Source organism: Hemicordylus capensis, chromosome 6 (genome assembly GCF_027244095.1).
Source record: "Hemicordylus capensis ecotype Gifberg chromosome 6, rHemCap1.1.pri, whole genome shotgun sequence".
NCBI classification, from domain to species: domain Eukaryota; kingdom Metazoa; phylum Chordata; class Lepidosauria; order Squamata; family Cordylidae; genus Hemicordylus; species Hemicordylus capensis.
The window spans coordinates 30,344,522-30,367,485 of record NC_069662.1 but is presented as its reverse complement, the minus strand read 5'-3'; the positions used below and the strand labels follow the sequence as shown (position 1 = coordinate 30,367,485).

Here is a 22,964-nt window from a genome sequence, read left to right as displayed (position 1 = left end):
GGGTAGCACTGGGAATACAACCCTCTTAGAAGATCTAAGTGAGCAAGGGTGTTTTCACAGAAGAAAATATTCTGTTTCTACTCCCTTCATCCCAACATTCTCCAGCCCAGTCACCCCAGAATTCCACAGAACTAGCAATGTTAATGCTTACTTGATGCTGATCTTCTGTAGTGGCCCTGGGAATCTCTGTATCCCTTGGATAGCAGAGGATGAGGAAACACCCTCTAAACTCCAGGGATTTGATCCTTTAGTCTAACCCTCTTTATAATTTCTGAAGTCGCAACTGCCTTGAACAATGCAAACTTCAAAGCATCACTCATCATCCTCTTTCTCATTGTGATCAAACCCCTGCAACACATTATGACATAAAGACTGAGGCAGGAGCCCCTATCAAGTAGTAGGTAACCAGGTTGGAAAGATGTAGAGGCAAGTCTCACAATCAGTGAGACTCGCCTTTCGGGGGTTTCCCCACAGACTATCAGAAGGGAAGCCCTGGGTGGCTGGATTGGCCACTCACACTACTGCTGGCTCCACCATGGAGCTGGCAGGGGCTGTGGGGATCTGGGGCCGCGCAGCCCCCAGAAGTTCCAGGATGCCTTGCCCGAACACACAGGGCAACCTGGAGAGAGCCCTGGGGTTGGGAGGCTTGTTTCAGTCTCCTGACGGGGGTCTCCTTGTGTGTTGCTGTGGTGCAGAGCCACGGTGTGGCAATACACAATCAAAAAGTTGGGGGTTAGTAGAGCACTCGCTCTGCTAACCTCGGCTAAGGGGAAGGGAAATTAGGAGGGTTTGCTGCCAGGAGCCACACAGCTCCCGTGGCAGCAGGCGATCAGTAAAAAGTGGGCTAGGCTCCCTTAGCCCACTTTTTATTGATCGTGAGAATCTCCTTGCTGGCTTTTTCCTTGATATAAGCAGTTGCTAAGGGAAAGGGAGAAATTCAAGAAGAATGAAAGTCAAAACAGCCATTGTAGAGGATTCATCTCTGCCACAGCTACTCCCAACAGTGCAAATGGGAGCAATTGCAGCAGTGCTGATTGCACAGTCATTGTCTTCAACAGTTTTGGGGCTTCTTTATGCATTCACAGCAGACCCGGCATGTTCCACAGAGTCAACAGGACACTGCAGTTCATGTTGGCTAGTAAAGTTTAAAACCATTCATATCAACAGCAGAAAGATCAATCCTCAGTACCCACCAATAATTAATTAGGGGTCTCCTTTTCAAAGATCTGGCAGAACAAAAAATATATTTAATTCTTATCTGCAATGAATCTCCTGGGAGACACAAGTCTACTATAAAGTTCTGTTCCTACTGGATGCTGAGCTTTTATTCATCAAAGATGGTATTCTGTGTAGGGTTCCACTAGTACCTCTTAAAGCATGGTGGGTGGAGGGACTCAGCCTATTTAGGGCATTCATGGACAAAGCTAGCACCTCGAATTGTGCCTGGAAACATACTGGAAACCAACAGATATATCCTAAGATGGGCATTGCCATATTATTAATTATTAAAATATTAAATCTGAGTGTCTCTGCCAAATGAGGTAAGGTGAGTGGCTAGACCTTTTCAGTGGTGCCATCACAAATATGGAATAACCTCCCCAGTGAGGCTTGCCACACAAAGAACTTTCAGTTCATACAGGCTTTACAGGAATGTTTAGTACAATGTGTTCTGTTTTCTTGTTGAGGGTACAGACTAGAGAAGCTCCATGTCAAAAGGTTAATGAGATGTGAAGGTGAAGAAAAGTGTCTCTGTATGCTGAACCTCCTCATAGTACCTTAAGCATCTTATTTATTTATTATTTCTCTGTGTAAACCACTCTGAGCCATTTCTGGAAGGGCGGTATAGAAATCAAATCAAATCAAATAAATAATAGTACTTCCCAGACCCATTTCTCTGCCTTATCAGTCAATTATCCCATTGAGTTTATGATGCTAATGTGAGTTTAACTGGAGAGACTGGTCAGTTGAGAGAGAACAATCTTTCAATATTTTATGTGAAGTATGGGGTTTGCTTCTACCTCAGCTGTGTCTTTTTTGCATCCCTTTCTACTTGCACCCTCTTCCTATAGAATTCAAAGACTTTCAAGGCTCCTTCAGACTAACATTGAAGCTTTGCTGTACCCATCACCAGTGGGGCAAAGGGGAAGGAAATCCTGCCCCCCACTTGCATCACTAATCCCCATGCCCTGTTGCTCACAAATCCAATGTGGCTTGTGTGAAGAGGGGAAAGCCCTCTCCATGATGGTGGACAGACCCGTGATTGAGAAGGTGAACTGATTCATCCTCACATTCTCGGGTCCACCCACCATCACAGAGAGGCTTTTTCTTCTTCAGACAAGCCCTGTCGGACCTGTGACCCATGGGTTTGGGAATGAGTAACATGGCAGGGGCAGGACTTCCTCTCCCTTCACCCTCTTGCTCAAGGGTACGGCAAGCCTTCAGAATAACAAGGAGCCTTCATTGACTTAGATGGGAGATATTTATGGGAGCACAATGGGGATGTGGATGAGGCAGGGAATAAAATGTCTAAACCTGAGTAATACTGGAATACTGGAGCAAGGGAATCAGGATTGGTACCATCTCAGCTGCATCTCCAATTGCAGTGGCAGACATCGTGACTAACTGTGCACTTGTGGAAGGACATTGCACTTGTGCCAGAACATTGCACAGGTGAGTTCCACTAAGTCTGCAGCTAATGTTCCAGAGTAGTATTGCACAAGCACAAACATGTTTGCACTTGTGCAGCAGCTGGCACACCTCATATGTCTAAAAAGGAATGTCTATGCAACAGCACATTTGCAAACAAACTTCCAGTGATTTAGCACCATTACTTGATCTACTTCCACTAGCAGAACATTGTTCATTGTATACATGCACTGTTAGGATGTCAGCCAATATATTTTTGCTTTCTTTGCTGTAAATCAAGGTAACTCAGAAGATAAACAGTTCACAGTTACATACACAAAGTAAAAGAAATGGACTTAGAAGAGCATATGCAAGCAAATAGTTTTGCTAGGGCAACCTTTATCTCCTTATTTCTCATGCTGTAGATCACTGGATTCATCATGGGTGGAATCAAGGTATATATCACAGTTAATGCCAAATCCAAATCAGATGGAGTGTCTGAGGGAGGCCTCAGGTAGGCAAACCACCCGGTAAATATGAATGTAGAAAATACAATGAGATGGGGAAGGCAAGTGGAGAAGGCCTTTTGCCTTCCCTGGACTGAGGGCATTCTCAGCACTGCAGTGAAAATCAGTACATATGTTAAAATGATGAAGATAAAGCAACCCAACTCTATAATAGCACTAAACACAAGAGCACCAACTTCAGCTAGATAAGAGTTGGAACAGGAAAGCTGAAGTAAGTGTGGGATTTCACAGTAGAACTGATTGATAATATTGGAACAAAAAGGGACTGCAAAGGTGCCCCCAGTATGTAAGACACTGTAGAGAAGTCCTGTGATCCATACACTAGCCACCATCTGAGTGCAGGCTTTCCTGTTCATCACCATTTCATATCGTAATGGATTGCAGATGGCAACATACCTATCATATGCCATGACAGTAAGGAGAAAAAAATCAGATCCAACGAAGAACACAAAAAAGAAAACTTGAACAATACATCCCGAATAAGAGATGTGTCTGGCACTGATGAAAGAATTGGCCATTGATTTGGGGATAATGGCTGAAACTGAGCCAAGATCCTGCATGGCCAAGTTTGTCAGAAAGAAATACATGGGAGTGTGTAGGTGCTTGTCAAATGCTACAGCAGAGATGATGAGAAGATTCCCAGCTAAAATTGCCAAGTACAATACCAGGAAGAGAAAGAAGTGTAGAATTTGCAATTCACGGACTGCTGAAAATTCAAGGAGCAGAAACTCAGAGACAGACGACTGATTATCCATTCTTTTACTCATTACAAAGGAGGATGCTGCCTCTGGAATAAAATAAAAACATACATGTTAAGATTAGAGACTAATCCAGTAACATTTGCTTCATTTTGGAGAGATATAGAGCTCTGCAAAAAAAAAAAAAAGGGGGGGGGGAGACAATTGTCCAGCTAATGCAGAATTAAAACTCTCATATCCATATTTACAGTGTATAATTGTAAAAAAAAACTGCACCACAGGACAGCTTCAGGGCTGAAGCAGTTTGCTGTTAAGTACCTTTAAAAAAGAACCTTGTAATGACTGTAGAAGCCCCATGCTTTCAAACTACACATGGAGCATGGGGGAAAATTAGACTGAAATTGTATTCAGCTCTACACCCATCCCCATCTTTGAAATGCTTATTTGAGAACTCTGTGAATTTGGCTTCATATCTGTGATCATTTTTTAAAAATATTCTCTCACTGATTTCAGTGAGATTTATGAAGCCTACATGTATGTAGAATTACAGCCTGTAAAATCCCAGAAAAAATAAATATAATTACAATGATAAGAACAAAGCAACCTCACTTTGTAACAATAGTGACTACAAGAACTCTGTTGAACATAAACCAGATTAACCATAGGGTGACATACCATATCTTCCCAAATAAAAGATGACTCTGAATTTAAGAAATAGAGGTTACATTTAGGGTATATCTGTATTTACCCCAAAACAAGAGGATTATAAATTTAAGATGACCCCCACCCCACACACATCAATTTCTAATATCAAAGAATTGGGGAAAATCTAGTCTTGGATTCAGGTAAATACGGTACAGAGCAAAGATGCAGCCAAACAGAACTTCCAAGCTGACTGCATCAGTGTAGTAGGGAAGAGGTATGTTTTTACATTCTTCTCTTCCCCAGCAAGTCCTGTTTGCTACCCAAAACTATATGGGGATACAAAGGACAGAACATGGCAGATTAAGGGCAAATTAAGTATTAAGGCTATGAAACAAATCTGGAATAAGCATAATAATGGTTTGGCACCACTAGCCACCAGTTGATTCTGTATTCTAGTTTATGCATTTCGCATTTACTGTAATCATGAGTTATTCCAGTGCAAGAGTGCTAAGGACTAGCTTAGTATGATGTGTTATTCTTTTGTTGGAAATATATACATATATTTATATTTAATTAAAAACAGAATACAAGAAATCTCATCCTTTCCCCTATAGCTACCAATTAGAATTTTCGGTTTTGAAGTCCAAAGATGTTTCTTTGTCCAGGTTCACACTTTTGCCCCTGAAAAGGAAAGATTATCTCATAAACACAGAAGGAGGAAACAGCCCAATAAATGCCAACATAATAGACAATAACTGCCTACATAAACTATGTCATGATTTGTTATCAACTTACCTTTGCACACGCTACAGAGTTACTACCAGTTCCTGGACATATTCGACTCATGCACCAGGATTCATTTCAGTTCTTGAGTTTTCCAGAGCCTTGGGCTGTACTTACAGGTGTCTGATGTCCCATTATCTGAATAGAGAGATCACTTGGCTATGCTAGAGCAATATGCAATCCTTTCTCCATCTACAGGTGCATATGAACAGATCTGCACACATTATACAGTCACACACAAACCTGCATTACCTACTCCATCTGCTGGTAAGTCTATCTCACAAAGAATTGTGACAGATTTGCTCCCAGTAGCTGACATTTTCAGACTAACTCAGCTGCAGTCCCTCCTAGCTGTTGTATTGAATGGAATCAGTCTAAATGAGAATATTGTGGTGTTAGATCCCATCAAAGTTCGATTTAATCAATGGATATGCATAGCCAAATGCCTGTAGACGCAACTCAGATACATTGAGATTTCTTCCAGTGTAATCTCTGCTGATTAGTAAAATTATAACTATATAAATGACTTACAATTGTTCTTCAAAGGTTCCTTTTGGCTTCCAGTGCACTTCCTTCTCTCATCACTGAGTCCAAGTATGCATTTTATAAGTGCTCCTCTACATTGTTCAAGGCAGTGAAAAGTCTGTCTGTATTGGCAGTAAAAAGGTTATCACCACACAGGGGAGATTTATTGATTTCTGTTTTGTGGCCCTGGAGATTTGGTCTGAGAAATTCAACATAAGCCAGAAAGATAGTACTGTAGGTAGAAGAAAGTTATTTCTCTCATCTGTGTTTTTGGTAATATAATGAGCAGATACTGAGGCATTCACACAATTTAAAACTGGCTTCTACCCAGGTTTGGGAACTGTGAGTGCGGTTGTGGTTGCCCCACAACCACTTCCTAAGCAGATACCCTCGCCTTGTAGCAAAAGCACGAAAAGTGGACTGTTGAAAGGAGAGGCCTTCATCAGGGGCATAGAAAGTTGGCTGGTCACAACAGGACAGGCTGTAATAGTGGATTGGTGACAATCTGCACCACTTAATTCACCTGCTGGGAAGGTGCAGGTAAGGGGCCACGCCTCACGCTCCCAAACAGTTAATGCTTTGTTTGCTGGCTGGGTATAGGAGAAGAAGCAGGTGCCCTGAATGAGGAGTGAGGGGGGAACCATGTTGCCCTCTGACTCTAGCATCCCAGGACATTTGTCCCACCTTGTCCAATGATGGCTACGCTATTGGCTTAGATGCTTCTGAGCATGCCTAGGTGCACCTTTTTCAACAGGAGCAGAGGAGAGCTACAGGATCATGAGTGAGATCCAAATTTACTTCTCTGTCTATATGTACAGCTACTGGAGCATCCAGAAAGGAGCAGGAATGGTCTTTCATGGCTGCAATAACCAGGGACTAAGAAAAGATTTAGAACTCTCTCTGGGGTGGTGTGGGATCTTCATTTTCTCCTATGTTCATTTATGGCTGCCATTTATTTCTATGTGGAAAATTTCCCAAGTGTACATGGGGGAAACTGAGGAAGAGAGCCAGATGGAGGGGTGAGGGGGAACCAAGGGGCTATGAAATGGGAGAAGAAAAGAAACAGTAATTGTTAAAGAATTCTGGGGAAGGCTGCTATGAGAACTGGAATAAAGAAAGGTGGTATGGAAAGAAGTGGGTTGGAGCCTCTCACCCATAAAATTTCATAGACTTTTGATTAACTTTGTTTATAAACACTAAGTAATGTCTCTGTATTCCTAGGCATTTGGTGCAATGTATTATGCTTACTTGAAATTGAGTGAGTGAGTGAGTAAATCAAGACATTCTGTATCAGAAGCATCATAATGTGAGGAGGCTATAACCCTCTTCAGACCTTATCAATGTAACCATGAGTACCGCTTGCAGTGCTGAAAGTGGAGAGGAAGTCTTGCCTTGGTGCTGTCACTCACCCCATCCTGAATAACAGTTACAGTTCTTCCCTTTTCAGACAAATGGAGCCATAACCATGTATGGATAGAAGAAGAGGGTGAGTGACTGAGCTGGGGCTAGACTTCCTCTCCACTTTCAGCACTCCAAGTGGTGCTCATAGTTACATCTGTAAAGAGGCTAATGTGTCCATGTGTTTTGAGGGCATGTCACAGTGCCCTAATGTGAAAATGATTTCATTGATCTAAATGGGATGTTTACAGGGCTGCAGTCTGGAGGATTAGAGAGCTGGACGCAAAATTCCTTTCAGGATCTTGGGTGGGGATTAGCTTTGCCTCTATCTCAGCTGTCTCCTTGATCATAACTTCCACACAATTTCAGACAGATTCCAAAGGCTTCCATTGCGTTTTGTGGAAGAGATTTAAAGAAGAGCACTTGGAAACATTGATGAGGGGCATACAAAACTAAAATTAATCCCTGTGAAGGCCTGTCCCACCAGTGCCAGTGGCTGTTGCTTGTGTCTACCTTATGTTTCATTTTGGATTATGAACCCTTTTGGGGACAGGAAACCATCTATTTTATTTGGTCAGATTTCCAGTTGGAAATCTGACTTAAAATAAGATCTCCCCCATATTAAGATGAAAAAATCAGCAGTTGGTCCTAGAGTCTAGAAACTTGTCACAGATGTGGGGAAGGAGGTTGGAGATGCCTGAAGTTAATTTGAAGAGAATTGTAAAATTCCCTGATTGCTATATCTCATAAAATTGCTATATCTCATAAAAGGACCATTGAGAGTTCCCCAGGGGGTAGTGTTCAGTTCCTTTGACTCTGAGGTAGGGTTGTGCATTTTTTCCCTGTTTTGTTTTTTGCCCAAATCAGAAACACCCCCATTTTGTTCTTTGTTTGAAATCAGCCAATCCGTAGCACCCCGATTTTGTTCTTTGTTCAAAATTGTAAAATCTGAATCCAAAACGTTTTGGATTTTAAAAATGGCCCCAGGGCAAATCTAGTGGGTATGGGTGGTAGGGCCCTATGGGTGGAAGCTACCACCCAAATGTCAGAGAAGGTGGGGAAAGGGCTGATTTTTGGTGAATTTTTGAAGGTTACGATTTTCCCCATAGGGAATAATGGAAGTTTCAGCAAAAGTATAGCTTCATGTTGGGGGGAAAGGGAGTGACCCAGAGCAGAGTAGGGTGGGTGGTAGTGCCCAGTAGGGGCAAGGAAGCTGCCAGAATTATTTCAAAGGAATTGGGCAGATGGCTGGTTTTTAAAGATTTAATGGAGTTTACACATCTTTAAGGTTCTTCCCCATAGGGAATTATGGAGGTTTCAGCAGCCTCATAACTGCACTTTGGGGGGCACTGGGGTGGCCCAGAGCAAGTGGTGGTGTAGAGAACATAGGGTGCCAACCACCCCCATGGATTGCTAACCCATGGGGTACTGGGTTCTGTTCTTTCTGAGATGTTTTGTGTAGATTCTCTGGTAGCTTATGAGAGTGGATTAATGGTTTGTCGTTGAAAAATCTCATGTGTTAACAGAGAATCTACAGGCTTGGCTCAGGCTGGCAACAAGGTAGGCATAGGCAATGGCATGGCATCTCTCAAGGGGGGGTGAAAAAAATATTCTGGAACAAAAAAGCAATGCAGCAGATAAATCCATTCCCAGGCTGGCATGCAGTAGCCTTAGCAGGCTGGCAATCTGGGCTCAGGCTGGCAACAAGGCAGGCAGGCATAGGCATAATCATGGTGATGATGGCATCATCATGGCAACTTGAAGCATGCCATGCAATGCAAACTTGTTCTCTCTCTCTCTCTCTCTCTCTCTCTCTCTCTCTTCAATGAGGCAGAAAGGCAGAATGGTGAATGAGTAACTAACTTGAATGAATTGAAAACTCCTCCTTGAACTCCCCCCACCCTTGCCCCTTCTTCAACCCTTCCCCTGGCCAATGTGGGGTCAGTAAAGAGTGGCAAGAGGCAAAAGAGACAATGTGGAACAAGGAGGGAATCGGCAGCAGGTCAGCCCATGCTTTAGGCCACCGATCGGAAAACTGGAAGGGCGGGAAATTCAAAGAGGTCAAATACAAAATGGAGACTGACTCAGAAATCACCACAAAATGAAGGTCTGAAACAACAAAACGTTTTGTAGCCGAAACAGAGACTTTTGTTTTGTGTACAAACTTTCGAATTTGGAAAATGGGATTTTGTTTGGTCTACGGAACAGCCCGTTTTGTACCTGAAACGTTTTGCACATCCCTACTCTGAGGTATCGCTAGAGCATATGCAGAGTTCAAAGTTCTCAAAGCTGAGAACAGAGCATCTGAGAGGCACCTTTTCTCAGAACAATTTTTGGACTCAAAGTTGTAGACCTGGTACTCTATTCACTGGAATTGAACAGTTCCTGGAATGAGGATCTCAAATTTGTGACACTAATATCAGGCTGGTGTGTCTCTGTTCTAACACAGAGAGATCTCAAATCAATCTTTGGGATTTTAGTCAAGTATCTAGTCTTTGGGTTAGATATTTTAAATCGACCCTGTGGAGACCCACTGGGCAAGTCTCCAACTGAGATTTCAAATTGATCCTGTTGTATTAGAGATCAATTGGACAAGACTTTCAGTGAAGTGTTTAAATTGATAGGTACATTACTGACACCTCGTGGTATAAACATAATTTACACACACAGAAAAAGTACATGAACAAGGTCTTCTAAATCTTCAACTACCCCTGCAGCACAACACCTTTATGAAAAAAGGTAACAACATGCCCCTTTTTATATTTCTGGAATGGATGGACACACAGTCATGAAATCTGGCTCACATGAAAACGACATTGGCAGGACTCTGCATTGTTTCCCACCCCCCACAAAACTCTGGGCCACTCCTCTGATTTTTGGTTAAAAAAAAAAACTTGCAGGAAATTGAAGTGGCTAAAATTGGTGAAAACTGGCTTGTTTCAGACCAGAACTTTACAAAATGTCCTGGATCTGAAGCCCCTCCTTGTACTATCATTCCAACCCCACGTGGATGAAAAAGGACATTCCGTTGATTTTATATTAATTTTTGTCTTTCCCATTGTGGAAGCACACAGTCAATAAAAGTTAAAGCACTTTGAATGTTTCTGTTTTTGTGGTTAGAAATAATTTCTTACTTCCCCTTCTGGCAATTAAGGTATTAAAAGGTGTAAATTCCTTCTAATCCCTTTTAAAAGGTCTAACTGTTCCTGCAATGGGGAAAATAATAATAATAATATAAAATCAAAGGAATATCCAACTTGGGGAAGGAATAATGGTCCAAGGAAGGGCTTCAGATCCAGAACCATTTTGTTAAGTTTTGGCTTGAAACAAGCCAGATATCAAAATTTTTACAAAAAATTTCAAAAACTCACCAAAAGTCAGAAAATTAACCAATTATCCTCAAATTCACTACAGGGAACTCTGGCCTCCTTCTCCACATGTATTGCAAGTCTAAAGGCTTTAGGGCCAAGCAGTGATTTTTAATGAATTTTTAATTTCCCCATTTTCCTCTATGGGGGAAAATCCATTTTTTGAAGGTTTTAAAATGGCGGTTTTCACCATTTTGTACTTCCAATCTCCCAACATGACTCCCAGCACAAATTCTCACTTTCTGAGATCATATCACATATTTTTAATGCAATATCAGAAAGTCAATGTCAGATCAGAAATGACAGATTTTACTATTTCTTCAAATTTCAGATGAATTCTAACATGTCTAATCTGACATTGCACAGGCCTAGTACTCAGCTAATCAGCATCCCTGCTGCCAAAAGTTTGAGTACCTCTCAGGCACTCCTTTCAGTAGATAGTGTTTTGACATACGTTAGACATGGAATCATACACTAAGAGATTAAATACCTTTGATGTAAAAACAGTGTATTTTTGTTAAGGGAATAATTAAAAAGATTAAATATTTAAGCAGGGTGATCTGAAAATGAGGCAGTTTTTGAAACAAGAAAATACCATCTTTACCTGAATACAAGCCTAGGTTTCCCCCCTAGTTCTTTGCTATTAGAAATCAGGGGGCCATTTTAAATTCAGAATCCTCTTCCTTTTGGGTAAATACAGGTATAACCAAAATTTAACCTCTATTTTTGCAGGGCTCGTCTTCTATCTGACAAAATACAGTAAAGTCTGAATGGTTTGTCTAATAATTGATCTGGGCTTAGTCCTACGAAAGCCTTGGTCCAGATTCCTGTTCACTGCCCCCAAAACATTCACTTACTCACTCAACTCACTCACTCAGGCATTCTGGTAACACAGGACACAAAACAAAAAGGTCCCAATCACCACCCACCCCCACACACACACACACACCGGCCTCTAATGGCTGTTAAGGCAGGTAGCCTTTGGAATGTTGGGGACTGAGAGTTCTGCTACAGTTGTTCATATACTGTTTAGGAGCTTTGCCTTCGTTGCTGTCTCAGACACAACTTCAATCTAATCAGTTAACCCTTTTTACTTAGACCTTCAACTGGCAGTTTCCCCGAAGATAACCTATCTTCACAAACCAGCTGCTCCCTCAACATCTAGACTTTGTGAAGGTGCAGGACCCAAGTTCTTTGTGAGACATTCAAGCCAGATATTCAGCTCTTTGGAAGGTTTCTCGGGCAGAGACAATCTTCCTCTTCTCCCTTAATCTTCCTAAAAACCAGTCAAAACTACTGCCTATAAACAGACAAAGGTAGAGTCAGTGAGCCAAGTAAACAGACCTTTCACTGGTTACAATGTATTTGTCTCTGTACATATAGAGATAACCCTTTATTGTAACCCATCACCCACATTACTAAAGACAAATGAATTCTTTTCAGTCCCTAATATCGGGGCCTCTGGCCTCTAGAGTGAGGGAAAGGAAGGTTTGCCTTAATCTCTGGTGTGAAATATCCTTAGTGGGGAATATTTCCTCCTTCCACATAAATGAAGGTAATTAAGTGGTTTAAACAGCCACACTTAAATGCAAAATGTGGAATACATTTTATTAGGAGGGCAGACCAGAACTAATAGTTTTGCTAGGGCAACCTTTATGTCCTTGTTTCTCATGCTATAGATCACTGGATTCAACATGGGTGGAACAAAGGTATATAGCATAGTCAATGCCAAATCCAAAGCAGATGGAGTGTTTGAGGGAGGTTTCAGGTATGCAAGCCACCCAGAGGATACATATGTACAAAAGACAATGAGCTGGGGAAGGCAAGTGGACAAGGCCTTTTGCCTTCCTTGAACAGATGGAATTCTCAGAACTGTAGAGAATATCATCACATATGTTACAATGATAAAAACAAAGCAACCTATCTCTATAACAATAGTGACTACAAGAATACCAGTTTCAACTAGATACAAGTTGGAGCAGGAGAGCTTTAGTAAGTGTGGGATGTCACAGAAGAACTGATTGACAATATTAGAACAGAAAGGGGTTGCAAAAGTGCCACCAGTGTTTAAAACACTACAGAGAAGACCAGCGAACCACCCTCCAGCAGCAATTTTGATGCAGGCTTGCCTGTTCATTACCATTGTGTACTGTAATGGATTGCAAATGGCAACATGCCGATCGTATGCCATGATGGTGAGGAAAGAGAAATTAGATGCTAAAAAGAACAAAGACAAAAAGACTTGAGCAACACATCCAGAATAAGAAATCTCTCCAGTGTTTAAGAGGGAGTTGGCCATCGATTTGGGGATTATGACTGAAATTGCAAAAATATCCTGCATGGCCACGTTTATCACAAAGAAGTACATCGGAGTATGCAGGTGCTGGTAAAAAATGATTGCAGAGATTATGAGAAGGTTCCCTGTCAATATTGTCAAATACAACACCATGAAGAAAAAGAAGTGTAGAATCTGCAGTTCCCAAATGGCTGAGAATTCCAAGAGCATAAAGTGGGAACCAGAAGACTTATTATCCATAGTTTACTCATTCCTAAGATGCATTTCAACTCTGGAAGGAAACAGAAATATAAATGTTATATGTATAGCTCTAAGAACATAAAAACAGCCCTGCTGGATCAGGCCCATGGCCCCTCTAGTCCAGCATCCTGATTCACAAAGTGGCCCACCAGATGCCACTGGAAGCCTACAGGAAGGAGTTGAGGGCATGCCCTCTCTACTGCTGTTACTCCCTGCAACTGGTACTCAGAGGCATCCTGCCTCTGAGGCTGGAGGTGGCCTATAGCCCTCTGACTAGTAGTATCTTATAACAGACATTTATTTCACTTTGGTGGTATTTTGGGCTTCAATAAAAGTTAGTGATAGAAATCCAAGGAAAGTTAGATTACAACTGTAATGTCCATTTTTATCATAAAAGCATTTTTAAAAAGCCATGCTCAGTCCGGCCCAAGGCTTAACTTGTCCAGCATCCTGTTTCCCAAAGTGACCCACCATATCCCTCAGGGAGGCACACAAACAGGAAATGAAAGTTTGCTCCCTTTCCTGCTGTTTTCTTCAGCAACTGGTATTGAGAGACATCATGAGAAGTCCAGCGATGGGTCATATAGGCAAGTAGCGATCAAGCCCCCAGACTCCAGAACTATCCCCATAGTGAGGGATATAGCACACAATTTGGGGGACGAAATCTATTGGGAGACTTCAGCCACTCAGGCACAGGGTGATCCCATGCTGCTGGGACCCCACACAACATGTAAGCCAAGCCATTCCCCATCAGTAATCCTATCCAAGGACACTGCCCACATCCCCTGAGTCAGAGGAATCCCCTGAGACCATGGTGGAGGCCCTTTAGTACCACTGGAGTAAACGCCAGCAAAATTGGGCATGGCCCCTTTAAATATCTAGGCTTTCCAGTGAAAGGGGTGTGGCCAAGTCACCCCACCCCCCTAGAAACAGAGTATAGCCTCATTCAGGTGTTATGAAGTTGACCTGCTGTAGCCATGTACAGAAGAGTGGGGGTAAGAAGCCCTACTCGACTGTGTCAATCAGCAGCATGACCCTCTGTTCATGCTTACAGTGGGTCTTGTATGAGGAGGGGGAAATCCAAAGTGTGATGGCAGGCACTTCTAAGATTGTGTAACTGGGTTGATCCAGTCAGTGATCCATCACGCTTTTGGCCCCACTGACTGATGGGATGGGATGGGATGTCCTCCCCAATTTCCCCACTGTAGCTGATTTAACAACATCTGAATGAGGTGTATGAAACAGAGCATTAGCTCTGGCCATGGTTCTGATTGTTTTCCCAGGGAGCTGTTCTGTATCTGAGGAAGACATCCCAGGCCCTTGCCACTGCGCAGTTCATGGCAGAGCCCAGAGCCAGAGAGTAGGACTCTCTTTTCCCAGCAAATGGTATTAGGAGACAAATGACCTCTTAACCTGGAGGTAGTGTATAGCCATCAAGACTAGTTGCTGCAGAGAGAGTTGCTGGTGGACATCACCACATTCTGTCACAATGGATGTTATAGACACATAATTACCATAAGTAATCGCAAGTAAGTGCACTTCAGCTTCAGCTCTGAACTGACAGTTAGTTAGTTAGTTAGTTAAGTTAGTTAACTGACTGTTAATTCTTCTATAAGCCAGGGTAGTGGCTTGTAAGTGGAGGCAGTGGCTTGGAGGTCACCACCAAACCCTATTTGGTATTTATAGGAATCAAAGCAGATGGCTTTATCGTAACTACATTACTTGAAGCCCAATCCTATATGAAGTTTTATTCAGAAGTAAGTCCCACTGATTTAAATGGGACTATGACAAAAAATGGGGGTTTCAGGTTGGTACTAGAATACTTAATCAGTAACTGATATGTTTAGGGAAATGCAAAGAAAAGAGAAACAGAAATATTGGGACATATGATTTAAAAGCTGTTTTTCTGATAAGGGAAGGTGATAGATACAGATATAGATACACGCACACGCACACACGCACATGCACACACACACACACACACACACGCACACAGAGTTTTCTAGAGTTGAGCTTGAGGAGCAAGAGTTAATTTAAAATGTGAATTCCCCATTGGCTGAGGAAAGATAGAACTTTGGTGTGACTGGCTGTTATTTTTCCTTTCTGGGAAATAGTTCACTCAAGAAGTTCAAAGCCTTATTGGAAGGTTCAGTTCTATGGCTAATGGGACAGGCAAAATTAGTTTGTGGGAAAGCAGTTAAAGAGCTACATGAATAATTGAATTGAAAGATGTCAAGAATGTGCAGCAGACTGAAGTTAATAACCCCAGGATTAATATATAAATTGTTTAAGTACCAGTTGCAGGGGAGTAACAGCAGGAGAGAGGGCATGCCCTCAACTCCTGCCTGTGGCTTCCAGCGGCATCTGGTGGGCCACTGTATGAAACAGGATGCTGGACTAGATGGGCCTTGGGCCTGATCCAGCAGGGCTGTTCTTATGTTCTTAAGTAAAAGTTTATTCCAATTTGGTCTGAGAAGTTGAAAAATGGCTCTGCAGATAATCATACACACGCGCACACATGCACGTGTGTGCACACACACACACATTGTACATACATATGTTATAGTATATTATAGTATAGTATATAATTCCCTGCTAACTTGGCAAAGAGGCACCTTTTAATGTGGTGATTCTCTTTATTTAGCAGGGGGAGAGTAACTGGCCCTATCTACCCCCAGCACAGTACCTCCAGTGACTGTTGCTGGTGTCTATCTTATGTTTCTTTTAGATTGTGAGCCCTTTGGGGACAGGGATGCATCTTATTGATTTGTTATTTCTCTGTATAACCTGCCCTGAGCCATTTTTGGAAGGGCAGTATAGAAATCGAATTTAATAATAATATACATGACTTACCAATTGTAATCATAGATAGCTTTTGCTTCTCATGCACTTTCTTCTCTTGTCACTGCATATCTCTCCTGTTACACACGTTCTCCTGCCCTTTTCAAGGCAATGAAAAGTCTATCTGTAGTGGCAATGAGAGATTATCTCCACAGAGAGGAGGTTTATTAATATCTGTTTTGTGTTCCAAGAACTTTGATCTGAGGAAGCCAACACAAGGCAATAGTAAAGCCATACAAAGTATCTGTATAAATGTTGTTAAGACTGGAAGAGACTCTGAGGGGTAGGAGTTTATTTCATCTGGTTTTCCCTCACCCCATCCACTTCTGGATTGGGAGAGGGACTTGGCTGTGGCACTTGAGCACTTCTCCCTTGGGCCTACCTATCTGTTGTTGTTTTGCTAACTTTTAATTGCTCTAACATCTTGCACCTGGGCTGGGTTTGCCTGATGGGATGGATGAGACCCATGCCTATTGGGCATCTAAAATGTTGGCCCTTATAAAGAAGAGCTACTCCAGGGGCGCAGCCAACCAGTTGGCAGGCCTCCAAGGGGGGGGATGTGGCTTTTGGCAGTGGCCTTTGTGGGTGGGACTGAGGGCAAGTCCAAACATATTGTTTTGGACTCATAAAAGGAAGACTCCTGCTGACAACAGTATTATTGTTGTCTAGTAATTGGTTGGGCCTACTGCAGGTATGTGTCTTGTGTTTTACAGAGATGGGGAGGTTCAGGATGATTCTGGGGCAGCTTTTCCAGTGGGGGTGGCAAATCAAAAAAGATATTGACCTGCTAGGTCAGTGGGCCATTACAGGGAAAGGGAACTCAAAAATTTAATTGCTATTTCCCTTTTCAAGAAGCACTACTTCCTCTTTGACTTTGGAGAGCATTGCCTCCCCCCCCATTATTATTATTATTGTTGTTGTTGTTGTTGTTGTTATTTTATTCAATTTTTATACCGCCCTTCCAAAAATGGCTCAGGGCAGTTTACAAAGAGAAATAATAAATAAATAAGAGGGCTCCCTGTCCCCAGAAGGCTCACAATCTAAAAAGAAACATAAGATAGACACCAGCAACAGTCACTGGAGGGGTACTGTGCTGGGGGTGAATAGGGCCAGTTACTCTCCCCCACTAAATAAAGAGAATCACCAAGTTAAAAGGTGCCTCGTTGCCAAGTTAGCAGGGGTTTGATATTAATATAAATATAATTATTAATAATAATATTAAAATATTTATACCCCACTCCTCCAGTACACTACTGCTCAGGGTGGCTCACAACATTACTAAAATAGATACAATGTAAAATGATTAATAAAACAGGCCTATATAGAATGTGTGTACTGAAGCCTAGGGACCAAGGATAGACAGGGACTTTCTGTTGGTGTACTGATCACCGCACTGCCCAACAGAGTCCCTAACTGAGCTGATGGATCTGGAGTTGGCATTGGAGTTGCCCAGCTTGTTGTTGGTGTGGGACCTCAATGTTAATTTCAGGACTGGGTTGTCAGGAGTGGCTCAGGAGCTCATAATGGCCATGACAACAATGGGCCTATCCCAACTGGTCTCTAGACTGATGCATAATGCTGTTCACAAGCTCAATTTGGTCTTGTGCTCTGATCAAGGTGGGGTCCCATGAGTAGGGACACCTGTCATCTCCCCATTGTCATGGAAGGACCACCATCTGCTTAACGCAGGACTTGCAATCACAACTCACCTCTGAAGGGGTGAACTTATTAAGTTGGTCTGCCTGAAAGGTTACTGGATCCAATAGGATTCCAATAACACTTGAGAAGTGTTTAGAGTTGGCTCTGCTAGTGATTCTGTTAATATTCTGGTGCAAACATGGAACAATGAACTCACTAGAGCAGTAGACGCAATCACTCCTAAGTGTCCTCTCAGATTTCACTCAAAATTAGCCCCATATTATTTAAAATAACTAGGGGAGCTAAAGCAGTGAGGCTGATTATTAGAGCACAAGTGCAGGAAGAATTGGCACAAATCTGACAGATCACAACACATAGCACATTTGAAGATCTATGCTCGGCAGTGTGGGCTGCAAAGAAGTGGTTCTTTTCTTTCCGTATGGCTTCTGAAAATTCACATCCAGTGGAGTTGTGAGGGGGCTAGTATGTGCCCCTCCCCCTTGAATTTGAACTTGGAACCATCAGTCACTCGCTGTCTTCAATTACCTTTTTGCAGACAAAATCTCTAGTATTCAGGCCAAACTGGATTCCACAGTTGCTGCAGAGACTCTACAGTCTACCAGCAACTTCACTTTAAGGATTAGATTGGATCACTTTCCGCTTGTGACTCCTGAGGATGTGGACAGACTGCTTTGGACTGTATATCCTACAACCTGTTCTCTTGACCCTTGCCTAACTGGGCTTATTTTATCTGGTAATCATATTATCAGAGAGGGTCTGGTAAATATTATAAATGCTTCTCTGAAGAAGGGCAGGGTGCCTCCTTGTCTTAAGGAGGATATTATTAGACCTTATTTCAAGAAACTGACATTGGATCCCTCAGAGTTGGCTAATTATAGATTGGTTTCCAAACTTCCATGGTTGGGCAAGGTGATTGAGTGGGTGGTGGCCTCTAGGCTCCAGACAGTCCTAGAGGAAACTAATTATCTAGACCCATTTCAAATTGGTGCTGTTGAGGCTGCCTTGGTTGGCCTGATGGACAATCTCCAATTGGCTACCAACAGAGGTAGTGTGACTCTGCTGATCCTTTTGGATCTTTCAGTGGCTTACGATAACATTGGCCATGGTATCCATCTCGGTCACCTGAGGGAGGTAAGATTGGGTGTGACTGTTTTACAGTGGTTCTGTTCCTACTTCTCTAGTAGATTCCAGACCAGATGGTGTCACTTGGAGACTGCTGCTCTGAAAAGTGAGAACTAAAGTATGGAGTTCCAGAAGGCTCCATACTGCCTCCAAAGTTCTTTAACATCTACATGAAACCACTGGGAGAGATCATCAGGAGATTTGGTGCAGGATGTTATCAATATGCTGATGACACCCAAATCTATTTCGTCATATCGACCACATCAGGAAATGGCATAACCTCCCTAAATGCCTGCCTGGAGGCAGTAATGGGCTGGATGAGGGGTAACAAAATGAAATAAGATGGAGGTACTGACTGTGTTGGGTTGGGACCTGAGAGATGATGTATATGTGCCTATTCTGGATGGCGTTACACTCCCCCTGAAAGAGCAGGCATGTAGCTTGGGAGTGCTCCTGGATCCCAAATTCTCTCTGGATTCTCAGGCTGAGGCAGTGGCCAGGAGTTGGAGTGTGCACAAATGGTTTGTGCCAAACCAGTCTTCCTCAAACCAGGGCCGGTTTGGAGGTCCGAACGCAGACCCAACTGGGTGTGGTTCAGTCTGGGATTGAATCAAACGTGCCCAGTTTGAGCAAACCAGTTTGGGATGTATGGGGCAGCCGGGCGGGAATGGTGAGAGGGGAAAAACTGCTCTTACCCCAGTCGGCATGGCAGCCTGTGCCACCACTCACTGCTGCTCTTCCTCCTGGCATTCCTAGTGCACTACCCCCTCCTTTACCAAGCCACCAGAATGGCAGTGGCTTGGTTCTGGCTTCCACACATGTGCTGAGGCCATTTTCATGACCTCCGCACATGCACAGAGCTCATTTGCATCACCATGCAAATTGTGGTGCACAACACACATGGTGGCCAGAACTGAGCTGCCGCTGAGCTGGTGGCTCAATAAAGGAAAGGAGAGGACTCTTGGAGCACCGGGGGGTGAGCAGCAGTTCCGGCAAATGCGGTGGGCAGGGTAAGAGCAGCTTCCCCCCCTCCTTGCCACCCCCACCCAGCCACCCCTGAGTTGCCTCCACTGCCAAGGAAAGACATTTACTTGTAAAAGGGAATCCTTGCTGGCTTCCCCTTTACAAGTACATTCCCCAAACCAGTTTGGCCAGGTTTGATGTTTGAACCAAACTGGATCTCGTTCAGCCAGACATGGAACTGGACCCAGCTGGATCAGTTAAAAACTGGTTCTGATTCAAACAGAACTGGTTCCATGCACACCCCTAACCAGGAGCGCATTTTATCAGCGTTGGGTGATACAGTATGTCCGCTACACCCATTTCGGGAGGTAAATGACCTTAAAACCGTGGTGCAGATGCTGGTAACCTCCAGGATTAACTACTGTAATGCACTCTATGTGGGACTGCCTTTGTACATAATTGAGAAACTACAATTGGTACAGAATGTGGCAGTCTACAGTGACTGACTGGTCTCTGGGGCAACTCATAGGGACCATATAACACTACTTTTAAAAGAACTGCACTGGGTGCTGATATGTTGATTTGGGTGCTGATTATTACCTCAATAGCTTGGGTCCAGGAGAGTGCCTTCTTTGTCATGAACCCTGCCACCTATTAAGATAATCTGGGGAGGTCCCTTTACGGTTGCCACTGGCTCATTTGGTGGCAACTCAAGACAGGACCTTCTCTGTGGGTGCTCCAGAGCTTTGGAATATTTGCCCTCTCAAAATAAAATCATCTCCATCTCTGATTGCTTTTAGAAAGACCCTCAAGACACACCTGTTTTCTCAGGCTTTTAACTGAAATTAATTTTAAACTGTTTTTTCATTCATTGTCATTCAAACTGTTTTTTTATCCCATTGAATTGTTTTAACCTTTTATTCTGTTAAATTGTTTAAATTGTTTTTACTCTGTTTTATATTTGATGTATTTTAAATGGTGTACACTGCCTAGAGACACCCATATCAGGCAGTATCTAAGATAAATAGATAGACAGAATAATGAACAAACTGCATCCAGACCTCACTCTCAATCAAATGCTGCAGCCCCAGAGCTCCAGCAGAGCCCATACCACTGACTCCTGCACTGGGCCCTGTCATGTCCCAGTGTCGTTAGGAGTTATATTTCAAAGTTATTTATGATTTATAAATGTTCCTGAAGATTTCAGTTAGATTTTATAATTGCTGCCACCTTAAAAATTCACTTCAAGCCTTGGTATTTAGCACACTGAAATTGGTTTGCAAAGATAGAGTGGTTGACAGAAATTCACTGTCTGGTGTTTAAAACAAGTAAATAGAATAAAGTTTATTAAACAGATGGTTTTCACTTAGTTTTGCTAGTCTTACTTTTACACTACAAAATTGTAGGATGTAGGGATGTACAACATGTTTCGACATCAAAATGCTTCGACTCAAAACAGACTGTTTTGAGTGTTTCCAAACAAAACATAAATAAGTGGTCTATTTTGATCAAAGAATTTCAGTGTTTTGAGTGCCATTTTGAAGGCCTGTTTTTGCCTTGTTTATTGGTTTTCTGGCACTGGCTTCTGATTGGGTTGTGGTCCTCTTGGTTGGCTTGTTATCATACAAATCAAGTGTTGTCATGGGCAACTCTGCTCCAATGGGCTGAGGGGAGGGAAGAGGGAGGGGGACTCCAAAAGGTTGGAGTTTAAAAAAGTATTAATAATCCTTATTACAGTCATAGACGAGCATAAAACCAAAGCAATAGGGGATATCATAAAAGCAATATAAAACTAATGCAATGTATAAAACTGTACAAGTCTGCCAATGGGGGATATCATAATGACATGACATTAAAACAATAGAAAATTTAAAAAAACGATATAACTGTATATTACATTACATTACATTACATTACATTATATGTGCATAAAACTGTAAAAGTCTGCTGATGCAGGGCATAAGTGATATCTATAAACTGAAAATAATCTGTTAATAAAATTAATGAAGGCTGGTTATAAATGAAGGCTGGTTGTAAAAGTTCAAAATGTATTCAAATGGACTGGGTGACAGAGAGCCCTTATACTGTTCCTCTCTTGAAGAGGATGCATCAGGAAAGGAGGAAGGGAGATTGAATTTTGTGGTTTTCTTTTCTCAGCACTGAGTATCATATGCTGTGCTATAACTATCGGGTTTTGTAGGAACTCAAATTGAAAAAAACTGAACTTGGGAGCTTTGCGTCCACCTCGCCCTGGCTGCATGGCAGGTCCTTAGGGAGAGGCCTCAGAAAAACCAAGGGGAGGGGGTTGTTCTTCACCCTCCTGGTAGGTCTTCACTGGTCCTGGTGTATGGAAATATAAGTTGAATATAGATGTTAACTGCTTGACATAAGCCTCGCCATTTTGTTAGAGTTTGTAATAAGAATTTGCTTATGCTGAAAGATCTTCACCCCTGGTAGTTAGGTTTCCCACAGTTAGCAGAATTCATATTTAGCATGGGAACTGCAGCTGCTGAGGGGGCAAGATAAAGACCAGACTGGCCTACTGCTTGCCCGGCTGATTTATGACCTAATGCCGGACCCATTTCCAGACGAAAGGGGAACTAACCATGAGTTATGACCTATGACATATAACTGTTTCTTTTTCTGTAACTATCTGTAACCTGCTTTGGTGTATAAATGTGCTGCTTATGTATCAGGTCTTTGTCCTGCTTTGAGCGTGAGCCAAGCAGCACCTTTGCTACTTAAGGGCAAATAAATCTTTGATCTTAAGTCCTCTCGTCTGGGCTGATTATTGGGCTCCATCCGCCCAGGAACGAACCTCCCCTATTGGCGTCAAGGGAACCCTGATACTTCAGTCCTCCTGCTTGTTGTGCTTTTTTTCCAAGGTATGGGGAGGGCATCCGTTACTGATGGGATTGTCAGCCTCTGCATGCTCCAAGACAGGGCCAATGAAAAACGAGCACGTAGTCCACTCTCTCCGCTGTGCCCCCTGCTTCCCAGTTCTGGTCCTGTCTTCGCTCCAGGACAGTCTAGTTTTGCTGGACCTCGTTCTTTCATCTTGTTCTCTGTGTGCAGGGGGGGGTAAGGAGTTGCTGTTATTTCACGGATTGTTCAGTCTCATGAGTTACTGCCCTTCTGTTTGTTCCACGTGTATTACCCTTCTCTTCTCTTATTTTCCGGGCGTCTATCCCCTCCCCCCCCTCACCACCTTTAAAATGGAGATTTCACAGACCGGTGACATGCTTAGAGGTTCCCTGTCAGAGGGCCCTCTCTC

At 42.7% G+C, this 22,964-nt stretch overlaps 1 protein-coding gene and 1 pseudogene across 2 annotated transcripts; both read right to left on the bottom strand.

Annotated features, from left to right (window-relative positions):
- Positions 1-2,548: 2,548 nt before the first annotated feature.
- On the bottom strand, positions 2,549-11,488 carry LOC128330108 (olfactory receptor 14A16-like). 2 transcript variants are annotated; one of them, XM_053262423.1, is made up of 5 exons: positions 11,174-11,488; positions 5,810-6,035; positions 5,291-5,416; positions 5,114-5,176; positions 2,549-3,939 (listed from the first exon to the last, which is right to left on the bottom strand). In XM_053262423.1, exon 5 carries the CDS (start codon positions 3,917-3,919, stop codon positions 2,954-2,956), a length of 966 nt encoding a protein of 321 aa, XP_053118398.1. In that variant the 5' UTR covers positions 3,920-3,939; positions 5,114-5,176; positions 5,291-5,416; positions 5,810-6,035; positions 11,174-11,488; the 3' UTR covers positions 2,549-2,953. The 2 variants fall into 2 exon arrangements, with proteins under 2 accessions (XP_053118398.1, XP_053118397.1); XM_053262422.1 differs by having other exon boundaries at positions 5,810-5,925.
- A 663-nt stretch (positions 11,489-12,151) lies between these two features.
- LOC128331095 (olfactory receptor 14I1-like) lies at positions 12,152-13,129 on the bottom strand (annotated as a pseudogene).
- Positions 13,130-22,964: the final 9,835 nt, after the last annotated feature.

Excerpts from the sequence above, each read along its gene's own strand:
- LOC128330108 (XM_053262423.1), bottom strand. The coding sequence starts at position 3,919 with ATGAGTAAAAGAATGGATAATCAGTCGTCTGTCTCTGAGTTTCTGCTC.